We start from the raw sequence: 16,903 nt of genomic DNA, 5'->3' as shown, positions 1-16,903 counted from the left end.
AATCATGCACTTTCGCTACGTTGCAGCATTTTTTCACCATCATATTATGTACTATTTTAAGCATGCAGCATGTCGAAAATTTCGGTCATAAATGATTTGCAGCAAAAAGCCACGAGCTCAGCAGTATCACTAGGTATATGTGCGACGGTAACCTTTTTGGTAAATGTATATTTGTTGTCTGTGTTTCTTAAAAACGGATCTCTCCGAACACCGTTTGCTTTTTACCTAATTAATCTCTTATGTGCCAACATATTTATTACGCTCGGAGATCCTCGGGTTGATAATAGGTTTCTTGCGATGGCGCTGGTACTTTACATCGATCTTGTGCAAAATGAATATTTACCTAGATAAAGTGGGAAGCGCGCTGGTTCTTCATGCCTACGTTCTCATTACGGTCAATCGCATCTGGGCGCTTACATTTCCCATTAGCTATCGCAACCACCACTCGAAAAAAGCAGCTCTGACGATGTGTCTTATAATGCTGGCATACTGTCACGATAATGGCACCTTTATTGTTGATCGATCTTCTGTATTACCGACCCAACATGGAGACCGCGGCCGAATGCGATGTATCCAGTAAAGCACAATCTACACTGCGTAGATTTCTTCGTATTTGGGTCAATATCGCACCGGTGTTCGTGATCTTATTCTCGTATCCATACATTGTGTGGAAACGAATGGATATTCGCCAAATGCATGCGCGTCGATTTGGCGCGGAAATGCTGGCTAACGCGGATGGGGAGTGGAAAGATCATCATATCGCAAAGGAGAATGGTCATGCTTTTTGGGTTTTAACCGCTCTTACGGGGAGTATACTAGTGTGCTGGACGCCGACCAAGGTGTACGGAATTCTAAATGTCTTCTGGGATGTCAAGATGCCGGAGAGCATGACCACCGTCTTCGTGGATATTCTTCCTCTGCTACAGAGAATCTCCGGGCCTGTTCTTTTTACTCTTACGCTAGAGAATCTCCGTAACGCTGTCCTAGCCGATATCCGATGGTTACGTACCCATTTTATCTACACTGGACGACTAAAACGAGCCAGCGCTACGCTTTGGCATTTGTACAATTAAATACATTTAGCCAGGCACACGAGCTCATCTACCTGTATTCGTCTTAATGGGCGATACATTGGAACACGCCTATGCTATAGTTTAATAGCAGTGAGCGGTGCGTGAGGACTGAGGATGTCACTGATCGAGCAAGTGATAGTCCGACAAGTTAACTCGTTTCTAGCGTCTACTGCAGTTGGGCGCCGCCGAAGTAGGCATGTTCGAAATAGTGCGGAATATTTGCTTTTTCGCGTCTCCGGTTTTCACCGAAAGGAGGGAGTCATTTTTCCCAACCGAACCATATCTGTAAACCTACTAAACCTGAACGCTCCTCTGTTTTAACTCTTACTCACATATTGCTCTCCCAACACCGTGGTTGTTTGCGAAAGGCCGACGATGAGAGACGGTGTAATGATCTGTTAATTGTAAGGCTGAAGTGGGAATTGTGCCGGAGATACGGACTTTGGACCCAAAGTAGTTTTACGAATATCAACAAGCAGTAACCGTCGATATGACAGAAAATCCCAGGTGGTTTCGTTCATACGTCAGCATCAGACCGCGTAAAATAGTACACACACAGTAAGAGTACATAACATAGGTAGGCAAATATCGTACCTGCATCTGTTAGTACAATATTGATCCAGTTGTCACAATGGTGCTGATTCTAAATTTAGGGAAACCTGGGTTTCCAAACCAATAGTGGCAGCAGCAGCAGTTGCATAAATGGCATTCTACTTGCCACAAAAACCGCCGAATATGTTTTAAAAATATCGACTCAGAACTACGCCAAGAAAATGCAGTTTAACAATTCCAGCCACATCGTGCATGAATGGGATGGCGGAACAACAACATGGGCTGTGTTTTCCGGTGTCACCCTTATTGTCAACTGCTTTGGGCTTGTTCATTGCTCACCGTTCCCTGCAGACATCCTTCGCGGTATACCTCATAAGCCTTCTTTGCACCAATCTCTTTGAAACCGTCGCGGACTTTCTCAGTCTTCTCCACTACATCGTCCCAGCCTCCTATTTAACTTTACTTTCTGCAATGCGGAGCTGTATATGGATGGATGGGAAACGCGGCCGTACAACACAGCCACCTGGCCATCACCCTCAACCGGATCTGGCAGCGGCCTTTCCCATTCATTATCGAAATCATCATGGCGGCGGAAACCGCCGTGATTTTCTGCCTCTGTACATGTTGTTATATTGCCATGTAATGATTGGACCGTTTCTCTTAATCGATTATTTGCACTATCACTCCGAATTCTGCGACGGAATGCAGTGTAGTGGTTGACGCAGATACCATACTCGCAGTTTATTGAGACGTGGGTATTCGGGGCGCCCATTGCCACCATACTACTGTCGTATCCATATTTTGTTTTCGTCGACGACATGTTGGGCAGACAGCGAAGAACCCGACCGGCTCCAGCAACAATCACAACGAGATACATACAGCGCCGGTTCCTAAAAGTAATACAAGTCACGCGCATGGTTTTCAGATTTCGACGGCACTGACCGTGAGCATTTTTATCTGCTGGACGCCGAACACGGTTTATTGGATACTACTGACGTTTTCCGGTACGAAGATTTCCATGTTGCATGTTGTGGGGAATGTGCTGTACTCGCTGCAAAGAATTCTGGATCCCATACTGTTTATGCTGGCGTTCAAGGCATTTCGAAATGCGGCGATCAGCAGTGTACGATGGGCGTGTTGAGCTGAGCTTGTGGTGCTGTGATTAATTAAATCGGTTTATCGGGGCCGGGGAGCCGCTGGGTTTTGTTCTCCTGGCGCACAAAATACTGAGTACCGTGATATTATTTTTCTCTATGAAGCATCCAAGAAAAGCCTTAAAACCAAAGCTGACGAACAAACGCGAAACTATTCTCGATCGTAAAATCTACTCTATCTGCGGGCTCCCGGCAATGAAGCCACACGCTCAATAGCATTTATACGAGTGTTTATGCCATAAGCAAAAAATTCGCTACTATATATGCAGTACTTACATAATTTGGCGATGCATATAACATAACTGAATTTTCCAAGCAATGAATTTTAAACACTAATGAAGGAATGGTACCAGTAAATTCTGTTGAATATATTATATCTATATTTAGAATTTATGTATCTGTTTTTAGATATCCGAATCTGTATTTAGATATAGATTTGGGTACGCAGCACTTGAATACAGTCTGGACCGTGTTATACCGCTGTCTCTCGACCCTGTACAGCAAGAAGGTTCTGTTACTTTTGATTGAGACAATGTCAATTAAATTGACAGAAGAACCACCTGAACAATTGTTGGCTAAACTATAGCAAAACGTTTGTTGACGTGTCAGATACACACAGCGTGTTACAGGCCACATACTCACTGCGTTCTCTGGAATAAACTCGTACTCGCCAATCGTTTGTTTGTGAAATACTGCTAGAAGCACTATATTTGATAAATGTGGGACCGCTACTTTTTATTCTCCTGGCGTATCCATATTTACTATGGAAAACCAAAGCTTCCAATAGGATGTTTCTTCGCTCGTCGGAATCGTCAGCAAGGAAAACCAATGACAGTGGAAGATACCGGAAAACCGTTAGGGAAAACCATCATGCTTTTTGGATACTAACCGCGCTGACTAGCAGCATGTTGATCTGTTGGACTCCGACAAAGGTCGTCGGGATTTTAACTGTATTTTTCGACGCCATAGTATCCGACGCCGTGACAGTTGTGTGTGTTAATATACTGTACGCGTGTCAGTTGGTTGTGGATCCCATTATCATCACACTGAGCCTCAAAGACGTTCGTGTGGCTGTGCGATCCAGTTTCCGTACAGCAATTGGAGCGGTATGAGAGTCTTAACGGTTTCTTACTAATATTTTTAGGGATTGCAATAGTCTGCGTTTTATGTACATTGTACAGATACCCGAACGGCAATCGAAAAGTCTTACAGTTCAAAATGGATGGTGATTCAAAGTTTGACACACGGTTTTAAAATTTAAAGATCAGACTCTGCAACCAGACCAACCGGAGGAAACAATTTCTACGTAGAATGCATTAGTGATAGTAACCGACAATAACGACGTTGTTCAAAGAAACGATTCTGCAGGGAAATCAAGGGAGTTGGCCTGCGGCTTCTTTTAGTACGCAAGCAAAAGTAAGCGTGGTAATTTGCTACCGGGCGGTAGGCTTTAACTTTGACAAACCGGCACTGCACCATTCTGCAAAAAAGACTGTTGCCTTGCGTTTTAAAAGTTTGCTGACAACAGCAAAGGCAGTCCGCTCTTTACCGTAACAGCTAAACCAAACAGTGTACAGTAGATACACCCGTTATTCGAGATTAACACTACATAATCAATGATGTGTACAGCAACTGCGCAGCAGGTAGAATGACAGGAATATAACAGGAAGACGTATGAAGTAAAACAGTAGTTGCTAGGACAGCAACGAACACGACATATACCTGTTATGGATCTTTGCAACAACCCGGCATTTACGCAATTCCTGACTTTGCGCTGACTGACTTTTTTATCACCATCGCCTCTGGGCACTTTCTCGATTGACTATCGAAATCGTCACACGAAAAACCTGACACTCATATTGTGTTTGTTTGTGTTAGTATATTGCCATGTGCTGGTGTGGTCGTGGTTGATTGTAGCCGGCAAACATGTTGGCCTGTTGACTGTTGGCGAGCCCGGCAGGAAAGTGGTTTTCCTCCCATAGATCTGCCGAAATGCGCCCACACTTCTGCCGACCCGACCCGACCCTATGCATTGCCTATGGGAACTCCAATAGATCAGCCGAACCAGAACAACAGAGAAATGTGATACTTTTGTTGAGCGCAAGCCGGCAATAGCACGGCAGAGCTGCATCGCATACACCATACAGCCGCCTAAACCTATTGTACAGGCCACTGCCCTACTCAAGGGGCCGAACTCAGCGCTCGCTTGGTTGCTTCGTTCAAGACGGCGTGGACACCGTGCCTACCTTTCGCCAGCTTGCAAACCAGCCCATGGTGTCCGAGACTGTCTACGGTAGTGCCGCACCGACACACATGCGTCTGAATACTGGCGCTCCCAGCCGTCGTGCTACGGCAACTCGTAAGTGGGCATCCTCCAGTAAATTTCCGAATATAGATACCGGCAAAGCAGAAAACCAGGCACGCGATTCCGGTGAGGATGCAGCCAACAATCGAGCAGAGGTAAATACGTCGGCATTCTCCATCATACGGGATGCTGTCTGGGTATGCTGCAAAGCTGTCCAGACCGACTGGAAGTGGCGGCTTTCCGTCCGCGGGGGTTCCAGGGAGAAACGTTCAGTCCATACTTCCGTTAGCTGATTGGCAGTGTCTTTTATAGTGGCGTTGCCTGTGATCTTGCCCACCATATCAGCCGCTCCGTATACCGAGGAGGCGTAAGCGGCTAGTGCGACATCCGCTGCGTCGATCAGACCAAGGCCTCCAAATTTCGTAGGTAACGAGGCTTGCTCCCATACTAAACTGGACATTGTTACGTTGGTCAGCTGCTGTGCTTTCACTCGGATGCCCTCATCGAATTTCTTTAGCTCGTCCGGGAATCGCCAGCACGGTGAAGTTCTAAGAAGCTACAATAACTTCGGCAGCGACAAACAGTTCTTAAGCAAAAACAGCGCTTGATGTGAAGGCAATATACCGAGCTGGTCGGCAAGCACAAGTGCTTGCCGACCAGCATGTACAGTGTAGTTACTTTGCTTAGCATGTACAGTGTAGTTACTTTGCATGTACAGTGTAGTTACCAGTTAATATTATCTGCCATTGTTTATCAAGGTAAAGATCTATATTACAGCGGAAAACCCCGTACGATCTGATCAGAACAAACCAAAAATTAATCGAAAAACTGCTATCGCCATTCGATTCAGCATGTCTGGAAACTCTGTCACATGCATTTTGTTTTGGTAATTATCCGCTCCGGCTCCCGTGCACAGACGCCAGTGCCGGTTGAGCTGAAAGCTCAAGGTGACCTTGAAAACAATTTCAGAGTCCGGTTGCATGGAGCAAAAAAATCAGTAAATTTAAACTGATACAGTACCTTTTTAGATCAGCGAATTAAAAGGTTTAAACTTTTTCTTCTACAAAACTAGAAAAGCCAGTTAGCATAACACACATAATACAAACGATGCAGTTTATAATGGCTTCGTTTAAAAAAGTCCTTCAAATTTAAAGCACTCAAAAACAGTGGCTCAAGAATAAGAACACTCAATAAAGGCAGCTGTAAAAGAAACTGGCCATAGTAGTGGTTCAAACAAGCTGACCCTTCATTGCAGTCCGAGCAAAACTAAGGAAAGTAATTAATTAATCAGCATATACGGTCCGTAAATTACTCCGTTTAATACGGAATAATAATACGGTATCTACATTCGAAATCGTTATTACCACAAAAAATGCTGTATAATGTGATACACGAACACAGCTCTCCCGTACAGAATCAGCAAAAACCATTTCCACAGCACACAGCCCGCTAGGTGAACGAGTGACCGAAGTACCGTTACTGTCCACAGCACACAGCCCGCTAGGTGAACGAGTGACCGAAGTACCGTTACTGTCCAGAGCACACAGCCCGCTAGGTGAACGAGTGACCCAAGTACCACCAGCATTTATTGCAAGCATTCTTCAGGTTGGAAAAATTTAGCACCTGGTAGACTCTGAGTCGGGATGGAAAGTTAACAAAAATTCCCTTCTGAGTCCTAGTAAATGCGTTTGAGTCAACAAAAGTCATAAATTCACTTTTCATCCTATCTGCAGTAGCCACTACACAAATAACACTATATGTCCGCGCTGATAAAAATGTGGGCAGAAAAATAAACCAGGAGGAAACCTTAAAATTTATCAATACATAATCAACATTTTGTCAGCTCAGCATGTCATGTCAAGCAGAAAGTGGGCACCCAAAACAGGATTATGAATTCAAGATTGACTTTGATACATCAACAAAACTTTGTCGAGATGATATTATGTTAATTAATATTCTACAAGGTGAAAAGTTTATTGAACCATTACTACTATTAACATACAGATACTTGTTTCAATTTTTAGGAAAATCGCCGCAGTTGGCTTTATTAAGTACAAACAACTTGTTTGTACTTAATAAAACCAACTTCTTCAATATTACGTATGATGCAGCCCGGCCGCGCTATTGCCGGCTCACGCTCAACAGAGATATCGAATTTCACTTTTGCGCATGTTCGGCAGATCTACTGGAGTTCCCATAGACAAGGCATAGTATCGGGTCGGCAGGGCTATTGGCGCAGTTCGGCCAATCTACTGGTGGTAACGTTGTTTCCGAACTACTTTGATGTTTTGGGGGTTTAAGTTTAGTCTTGCAAAGCAAGGCTAACTATTAATTTTTATATCATAAAAAATTTTAAGTAAAGACAAAGGATAGAATACACAATTTATTATACATAGTCTGTGAGATTAATTAGAAAATACAACTGCGAATAATAATAACTTGTAACTACATGTACATTCAGATTTTTGATTACGTCTTGCAATCTTCACGAATGATGCCGGTGGTCCAGTGCCTCACTTCACAGTTCACAGTAATAAGCATACTCACCTAATTGGCAAAAATTAAGCTTGACATTAATACAGATCGCGCGCTTAATTCTCTGATTTATTGTCGATAAAGTGTGCCGAGGCAGCTGCATCTGACGTTGCAGCCTGCCCGCGCTATGCATACAGCAGCTGCTTGCGCTCATTAGAAGTGTCAAGTCTCACTGTTGCGCCGGTTCGGCCGATCTATTGGAGTTCCCATAGGCAATGCATAGGGTCGAGTCGGCAGAATTGTGGGAGCAATTCGGCAGATCTATGGGAGAAAAACCACTTTTCTGCCGGGCTCGCCAACAGTCAACAGGCCAATAGATCTGCCGGCTACAATTGATAATGGACGCACTGTATTCTCGGCAGAATATGAATTAAGCAACCGACTGCGACGTGGTCAATAAAGCGCAACCGATCCTTAGCAAGTTCTTAAGAATCTGGGTCAACATTGCTCCGGCGTTTGTTATATAGTTACCGTATCCGCATTTGCTAAGAAAAATTATGACTACCGGAAAAACGCACCTTCATCGAGCGGAAATAGCTGGCGCTGGAAAAGTGCCCAGTTGGAAGAGAACATAGGTACATAGCGAAAGCACTGATGCCTAATCAGGCTGCCTTGTGGTGAGGGGTTGAGCGCTGCTCTGTGTCGCTTCTTTTGACCATGTTTTTTTGTATTTTGGATACTGACAGCGCTGACCGGCAATATGCTGACCTGTTGGACCCTATAAAGGTCATCGGGATTGTAATCGTGTTTTTGATGCAAGGGTGTCCGAAACGTCCGTAACAGTCGTGTGGGTCAATATAGTGCCGTCTTGCCAACTGGTTTTCGATTAGATGATTATTATTTTACACTGAGACTAAAACACGTTCGGGCGGCTATGCAATCCAGTTACCGTAAAGAATAAAGCGGTGCACAATAACGGTGTAATTTTGATAAAAATTTCACAACGATCGGTTACCCGGTCGGGCAGTCAGGATTTTGATGTTCAAGATACTTGTGTCTGAAAGTTTCATACAGGATTTTGAATGCCAAATTCTGTAGCAGCCAGATTTTAGAATTTAATTTCTCCATATAACATATCAGTAACAATAAATATTTCTACAAACTAATAGACATGATTCTGCCGGGAAAATGATGGATTTAACTGCACTTGCGGCGCCTTCAAACAATATCAAACTTGTGTTACAGTACAGAATACGCATTACTTCGCTCCCTTGTGATACGCTTTGGTTGCACTAGAATCGCAACACGGAAGATTTTATTACTTTGTGTATAGAAACAATCCTTACAACAGCAAAAACTATCCGGTAGAGCTCCCATCAGTACAAACAGTATCTACGATGCAGTAATAATCATTCAAAAAATAACAGCAGCCTACACTCTTACACTGCACCATTACTCATAATATTGCTATACAGAAATTCAGTTGTACTCTGTATGTATGTATGAAGTTAATTGTTAAATTCACGCTTCATGCGACAGCTGTTCAGAAGCGAGGATGCCGTCCAACATGTCCAATACAACAACCAACTACTCTGATCTCAGCGTCTCGGCTGTGTCCGTAGCCGTATTTGCTGCCGTGAAGCTGCTACTTAACGGATGCCTGTTATTGCTCTTCGTGACACACCGAGACCTGCGTAATCCGTTTGCCGTTTATCTCATGAATCTGTTGTCCGCTAATATCTTCATAACACTGGAGGATCCTCTGATCGTTTTGGAACTGCTACAGCAGCGCTGGTACTTGACATCCGTACTGTGCAATATTAGAATCTACCTGGAACAAATGGGCAGTGCTCTGACTGTGCATGCGCACCTTATGATTACGATCAATCGCGTCTGGGCGTTGAGTCTCCCGATTAGTTATCGAAATTTACACACACGAAAACTGGCGTTTCTGCTTTGCTTGTTGCTGCTTCTGTACTGCCATGTGCTGCTGGCGCCTTATTTGCTAATCGACGCGTTGTATTTCCGACCAAATATGAATTGCGCAGCTAAGTGCGTAGTGGTTAGTAAAGCGCAGCCGGTACTTAGCAAATTCATCAAAATCTGGATCAACATTGCCCCGGTGTTCGTTGTTCTACTATCGTATCCGTACTTACTATGGAAAACCATGAATACCGGCAAAAGAAGCTTCCGCAAAGCAGAAACGGTTAAACATGCGCTCAGCAGCCATAAATATGGAAGTGGAGCGAAAGAGAACCGGCACGCTTTTTGGATATTGACGGCGCTGACCAGTAGTATCATGGTTTGTTTGATACCCACAAAGATAATTGGGATATTAGCCGTTTTCTTCGATATGCAGGTCCCGGCAGTCTTGGTAGTCGTATGCGCGGATATATTGCCTGCGTGTCAGTTTGCATTGGATCCGATTATTATTGCGTGGACGGTGGAAGACATCAGGGGTGTCCTGCAATCAAGTGTTTCTAAATTTAGGCGCTTTGGAAAAGATGGTTCTGCTGCAAGGAGCTTACTGTTGAAGAAACTGGGTAAAACACTGTAAAGAGTAGCAGGTGTTCTTTCTGCGGCAGATCTTCCAATGCTTTGGCGACATTCGTAACTGAAATATTCGTAAAATGGCAATACAGAAACGGATAAAAAATACTGAATGTTATGCCTAGTAAATGTAGATTTTTTCGGCCATAATGTGTCAATATAATGCCTGAATGTCAACTGATATTGGATCCCATTCTCATTACACTGAGTCTAAAAGACGTTCGTGCAGCTGCGCACGACCTTCTTCCAGTAAAATAACTGGAGCAAGGTAACACAAACATTTATCTAATTGAAATTTTGTAATGAGGATGCTATTGGCATGGTCTGGCAGCCCACCAATTTCGCTGCGATTGCAATTTTCATGAAAGATTTTAAATATCAACCTCTGCAGCAGCCAGATCTGAGAATCAATTTCTTCATGGATATAAAATACTTTTGGCAGTAAAGATCATAACAAACTTTTCTAACACAGATAATTCCACCGAGACTATGACGGGATTAATTTTACCTACGGCACCTTCGAGCTTAGAATACAGCATAGAACGCAAACTGATTGATTCGCTCCCCTTGTGATACGCTTTGGCTGCGTCACAACCGCACTACGAAAGATTGTCTTCCCTTCGTGTATTAAAATATGCTTACAACAGCAAAAAAAAATCCTTTAAAGCTCTCATTAGTGCAAACAGTATTTACATAAGATACAATAACAACCATCCAAGAAATAACAGCTGGCTTAACGCAGCATCAGCCGGCTTCACGCAAAGCCGCAACATCACCTGCATAACTTACTTGTGATATAAAATCGGTACCGGTATAAAAGTTTAATTGCGCCTTTCACCCCCCTTGTGCCACCTGTTCGGAGGCCAGGATGGCGTCAAATATATCAAATACAACAGCCAACAATTCCGATCTCAGCGGTTCGGCTGTATCCGTAGCCGTGTTTGCTGCCGTCAAACTCCTGCCTAACGGATACCTGTTATGGATCTTTGTGACAAGCCGAAACTTACGCAATCCGTTTGCTGTTTATCTTATGAATCTGTTGTCCGCTAATATCTTCATAACACTGGAAGATCCCCTGATCGTTGTGGAACTTCTGCAACAGCGCTGGTATTTCACATCCATACTGTGCAATTTTAGAATATATCTCGAGCAAATCGGTAGTGCACTGATAACGCATGCGCACTTTATGATCTCCATCAACCGCATCTGGGCGCTAAGCTTCCCACTTAATTATCGAATACTCCATACAAAAAAACTGATGATATTGATATTGATATTGAAAGATTATGTAATTAATTATGATATTGAAAGTAATACTGTGACTTGCTGTCTAACCGGTTTGCTCTGTCGAGAGAGCTTGAGCACATTATTGTAAGCGTCGCATGAATGTAGAAGCTGGTTTTCTGGTCCTGCTCATCTTACTTTAGCTTTGGTGTTTCCTTTCTTAAGTACAAGACGAACCGTGTAATAGGTAAGTAACTTAAATCGAGCGTTCGCTCAGATAATCCCAGTCATAGCTGCATTGGTGACTATGAATCCTTATCCAGTGTACAGCTACATACCTAGAAGCACGCTCGAAGCGCTAAAATAAGCAATCTGCGCTGAACTTACATCATCGCTTTGTTACTTTGAGGTTAGAAAAGACACGCCCATTAAAACTATAAAACACAGAAAAACCTAATAAAACTTTAAGCGCCACAAACGGACGTTATTATGGGATTCTGTCCCCATGGATTCTCTAACCAAACAAATAGTTCGCGCCGGTCCCCGGTCAATTCGGGAATTACTCGGGTGGTTTGGATACCTTAAGGGAAATAGAATGGTCAACTATACCGTTAAATAAACTAAAGATCCATAAAATTCATCGTCATTCTCCATCATGCTTTCAAATAATATTATACCAGTCAATAGTCCATTATGCCTATTATTACACTGCATGGATAATGAGTACTAAAACTAAAAACGGTAGTATTGTTCATTTGCAGTGGATGCATGAAGTTGGACAGTTAATGGAATAAAAGAACATCTAATGAAACTTTTCCTCTCTAAACTCCACTTAGTCGAATGATGTCTGCCAATAATTCCACATTTACCAACGACGAATGGAAAGGTTCCACAACGCTGCTAGTAACTATGACGGCGCTGACCTTATTAACTAACGGCTACGTACTCATTTTATTCGCGATGCACCGGTCCCTGCAAACATCCTTTATTGTATACGTCAGCAGTCTTTTATGGTCCAACATCTTCGAGACGCTCTTCGATTTAATGGACATTATGCAGTACGCACGATATCACTGGTACTTCACATCTACCTTATGCAATTTCCGCATTTACGCTCAGTGGATAACCGGCGCTGCCGTGGTCCACAGCCACTTCATAATTACCGTCAATCGCCTCTGGGCGGCGACGTTCCCTCTACACTATCGCAACTACCATTCCCGTAAAATAGCGATTCTCCTCTGCTGGCTTGTAGTGATCTATTATCATCTATTAATCTGCCCGATGTTAATCATTGACTACGTTTATTATCGCCCGAATATGGACAACGTCACCGATTGCGACGTGATCTTCAGTGCACAGCCGCAATACGCGGGCTTCATCGAGATTTGGATTTACATTATGCCGATAGTCATCATGTTGCTGTCCTATCCGTATCTGCTGTGGAGACGCAACCAGGTCAAAATTTTCCGGGTTCCACCAGGACACGCCGGTGCTCTGGAGAAGCGGGAAGCCGTTAGCGGCGGCCAGCACGGATTTCGGGTTTTGACCGTGTTAACCGGGAGCATCGTGGTGTGTTGGACAACGGTCAAGACGCACTGGATACTGCTAGGTTTCTGCGGTACCAATTTACCGACTCTGCATTTGGTTGGAAGTGCTCTGTACTCAGTACAGAGAATCATCGACCCGATTCTGTGTGTGCTGGCTTTGGAGAAGTTTCGGTGGGTCGTAAGGGAGCAAGCAGAGGAATGCTTTCGTCTCCGAAAACGATCAAAAGTTACATAAGCAAGAAAAAACAAGAAGCAGCAGCAAATGATTTCGTCATTCTGGATGGCGGCACATCGGTTGCCAGTTGAGACGTGCAAACGTTCTTGTTATGTTTACTCAAGACAGCTGAAAACGGCGCAAACAGCTGCACAACCGTTAATATCATCACCAACCGAAAAAGGTGTATCTTTGACATCAACAACTACTAGTCCATCCTGAACGTAGTAGTTAGTATTTTAGTACGGTTACAAGAAAACGATCGCTCTACTAAACTATGAATGTGTACACTCACTGAGGAAATTGGTTCCTTTAAAGGGTACCAACATGACTGGAAACATTTCCAATATTACCGATTTCCATTCCGATTCGTCGACCGTAATTTTAAGCGTCTTTGCTGTAGTGAAATGCTTACTAAACGGTTATCTGCTGTTGGTTTTCCTCGATAACAGGAGCTTGCGAACATCGTTTGCCGTGTACCTGATTAATTTATTGGTCTCTAATATTTTCGTAACTCTAGGAGATCCCTTGATTATTTTAGAAACTGTGCGACTGCGCTGGTTTTTTACCTCAGTATTGTGCAACATCAAGATTTACTTGGACCATATGGGAAGCGCTTTAATCCTCCACGCCCACTTTTTTATAACGCTGAACCGCATCTGGGCGCTGGCCTTTCCTCTCTCATACCGCAACTACCATTCCAAGCAAATCGCTGTCATCTTCTGTCTTTTAATGGCGCTGTACTGCCATTTATTATTAGCGCCGTTATTATTGATCGATTTACTTTTCTATCGACCTGATATGCAGATCGCCACTGAATGCGAAGTGGTCGGCAGCACCCAGCCGGTTCTGCGAAAATTTCTAAAAATCTGGATAAATACGGTACCGATGGTGATTATTGTGTTATCCTACCCGTATTTATTATGGCGAGCCAAGAGCACGGAAAAAAAGATTCCACCACAAATAGATAGTGAAATCACCGGGCAAAGCATGGACATCCTAAAAGGAAAAGCAGAGTCAAGAGAAAATCGGCACGCTTTCTGGGTGCTCACCGTTTTAACCGGCAGCATTCTGGTATGTTGGACGCCGGCAAAGGTCATCAGTATCGTCAGGGTGTTTGGGGGCACTAAAATGCCAGGATGGGTTGACGTGGCATTTGTCGATGTATTATTCTCATGCCAGTTGATTCTTGATCCTGTTTTGTTTACGATTTCGTTGAAACGTCTGCGTATCAAAGTCATAGCGCATTTACAGCGTTTCTGTTGCCGTAAAAAAATTACCGTAATTTGGGGTGTTAATCATTTGCCCGCGAATACAAGCCATATTAAGGCTATCATGTTTTATGAAAATTATATGTGGTATTCCACAACAACGAATCAGTGAAACACTCAACAGGCATGGCACAAAATAATTTGTGAAGTCCGAGCAAATTGATCTGAGCAGTTTCTTGGCTCTGGAAATCACGACTTAAGACACAAAATATTTGTAAACGACTTGTGAGCATACGAATCAATTTGTTAATCCCTAAAGTGGCGCGCATACAGCGGTATCTTGTAAGACAGATGCTTATATAATTAATATAAATGCATCAACGCACTCTCCATCGCAATTTCGGAAAATATCTTTATATCTCCAAACATTGTCTAAGGTAGCTTGTTGCTTCAGTAATTTACAGACTGCGTATCTAAAAAAAATCATATCTAAAAAAAATGCGTATCCCATCGTATCTCAAAATTCTATAGTGAGCGAGAAAGTACTGCGCTAAGACATATTACGTTTTATCGGCTGAATATGTAATAAATTGGTTCGGCAAAATGTTTTCATGAAGGGAATCCTACGGCAAATATTTTATTCAGCAGATGCAGCTCTGCACCATTTTTTTTTAAAAAAAAACGAAGCATTATCGCTTCTTTCGTTTTTCCGTGATCGCGGCAAATGAGCTGCGAAATAAAATTAATTGGAAACGGCACAGTGTTCTGGCCAAGCGTACAGCATTCCTTAGGGATTTGTGTCGGCAAATATTTACTCTTGCTTAAAGCCTCAAAGTAACTTTGCAGATATGGCTTTGCAATATTTTTGTACTAGCCTGGTTTCCTGTTTCCTAGTCACTTGTTTCTAGTCACATTAACGATACAGTGGAAAACGACATATGCGGAATATACAAAATGTCATAGCGATCGGAAGAACAGCCACTGAGTGATTACAACATGTCTTCCGACTTGTCCAACATCACCACGGAAGATTTATACGGGCCGATCATATCAGTCGGTGTTTTCTCGCCGTAAAAATTGTACGAGTACTAAACGCATGCCTGCTGTTCTTTATTCTAAACAATCGCAGCCTGCGCACGCCTTTCATTTGGTAGATGATCAATCTGCTCTTGTCGAACATCCTGACGGACCCTTTGTACATGGTGGAATCTGGCAAGTGCGCTGGTTCTTCACATCAGTACTATGCAATATCAAGATCTATCTGGACCACACTGGCACTGCCCTTATTCTGTCCGCACACCTCCTAATCACATTAAACGGTATTTGGGCGTTGACTTTTCCGCTGAACTACCGCAACTACCATTCCACGAAGATCGCGTTGGGTATTTGCCTGGCAATGTGGACCTACTGTCATGTGCTACTTTCGCCGTTGTTATTGCAGGATCTTCTGTATTATCGCCCATATGCAGACGGTCATCGAATGCGAGGTGGTCAGCAGCGCCCAGCCAGTTCTGCGTCGCTTCTTGAAGATCTAGATCAATAATGTGCCCGTGCTGATTATTTTAGGGGCGTACCCGTATTTATTGTACAGAACTATGGATACCGGTAGAACACTCCCTCGTCAAACAGCTACCACTGAGAAGAGTGACTTACAAAGACCGGCGAAAGAAAACCGACGTGCGTTCTGGATCCTAATGGCTTCCGCGTCAACAGCGCTAATATGTTGGACCCCGGTTAAGATTATCGGGATTCTTAGGATTTTCGTGGATGTTACGGTGCCAGAGCTGCTGCAAATCATCCTGGGGGATATCCCCTTGCAGTTGATATTGGATCCCTTACTGTTTACGTTATCGTTCAAACACCTACGTAAGGCTGTCGGGTCTAAATTAGCACAAATATGCCATCGTTAAACTTGTCGGTAGCAATCTGTGCCGCTATGAGGACTTTTACCGCGTACTACTGCAGACTTAATGTGGCGACGGTTTATGGAAAGTTGCCAATCTACATAACTACAGCCGATTCGACCGAACGTCAGTGAAATACTGCCTTAATCCATCCAGATTTTTTTCTATTTTACCTTTTACCACCGACGAAAAGAATTCTCCCGTCATCCATTTGAAAATCGAAAAGTGTTCGAAAACGCCAGACGGTACAAACGATGACAACCTATCCGGGTATACAAAAGTAAACGAGTGTCCATCGATCTGGTTTTATCAAAGCCAATATATTATTATTGCGCTTAACTGCTTGTGTAGAACAGCAAATACAGATGTGCATGTGGGTGTATTTTTATATTAAAATCCCTGACTGAGGACTTTGCCCGCCATAGTGAACACTGAACAACAACTTGCGTAAAGACAAACACCAAACAGCGCCTGCCCACACCCAGGGACACCCTGAGCAGACAACAAACAAAAGCTGAAAACCAAACATACGCTTCCCGTTCCCTTTGGTCAAAAATAACAATTAGAAATGGCAACATAGAAGTTATTATGTATTAAATTTTAACTAGCAAGTAGTGTACCGGCGTTTGCAATCATTGTTATCTTGGTGGCTATTGCCCATTAAACTTATATTATATAGCCTGCTGTGATGGCG

The 16,903-nt window shown here is 43.3% G+C and overlaps 1 protein-coding gene across 1 annotated transcript; it reads left to right on the top strand.

Moving 5' to 3' along the window:
- Window positions 1–12,176: 12,176 nt before the first annotated feature.
- Window positions 12,177–15,840, top strand: LOC129602328 (uncharacterized). Its single transcript, XM_055501328.1, has 2 exons — window positions 12,177–13,051; window positions 15,747–15,840. Exons 1-2 carry the CDS (start codon window positions 12,177–12,179, stop codon window positions 15,838–15,840), a joined length of 969 nt encoding a protein of 322 aa, XP_055357303.1.
- The last annotated feature ends 1,063 nt before the right edge of the window (window positions 15,841–16,903 follow it).

Source organism: Paramacrobiotus metropolitanus, unplaced genomic scaffold, assembly GCF_019649055.1.
Source record: "Paramacrobiotus metropolitanus isolate TYO unplaced genomic scaffold, Prichtersi_v1.0 Parri_scaffold0000400, whole genome shotgun sequence".
Taxonomy (NCBI): Eukaryota; Metazoa; Tardigrada; class Eutardigrada; order Parachela; family Macrobiotidae; genus Paramacrobiotus; species Paramacrobiotus metropolitanus.
This window is presented reverse-complemented; position numbering and strand designations above follow the sequence as displayed.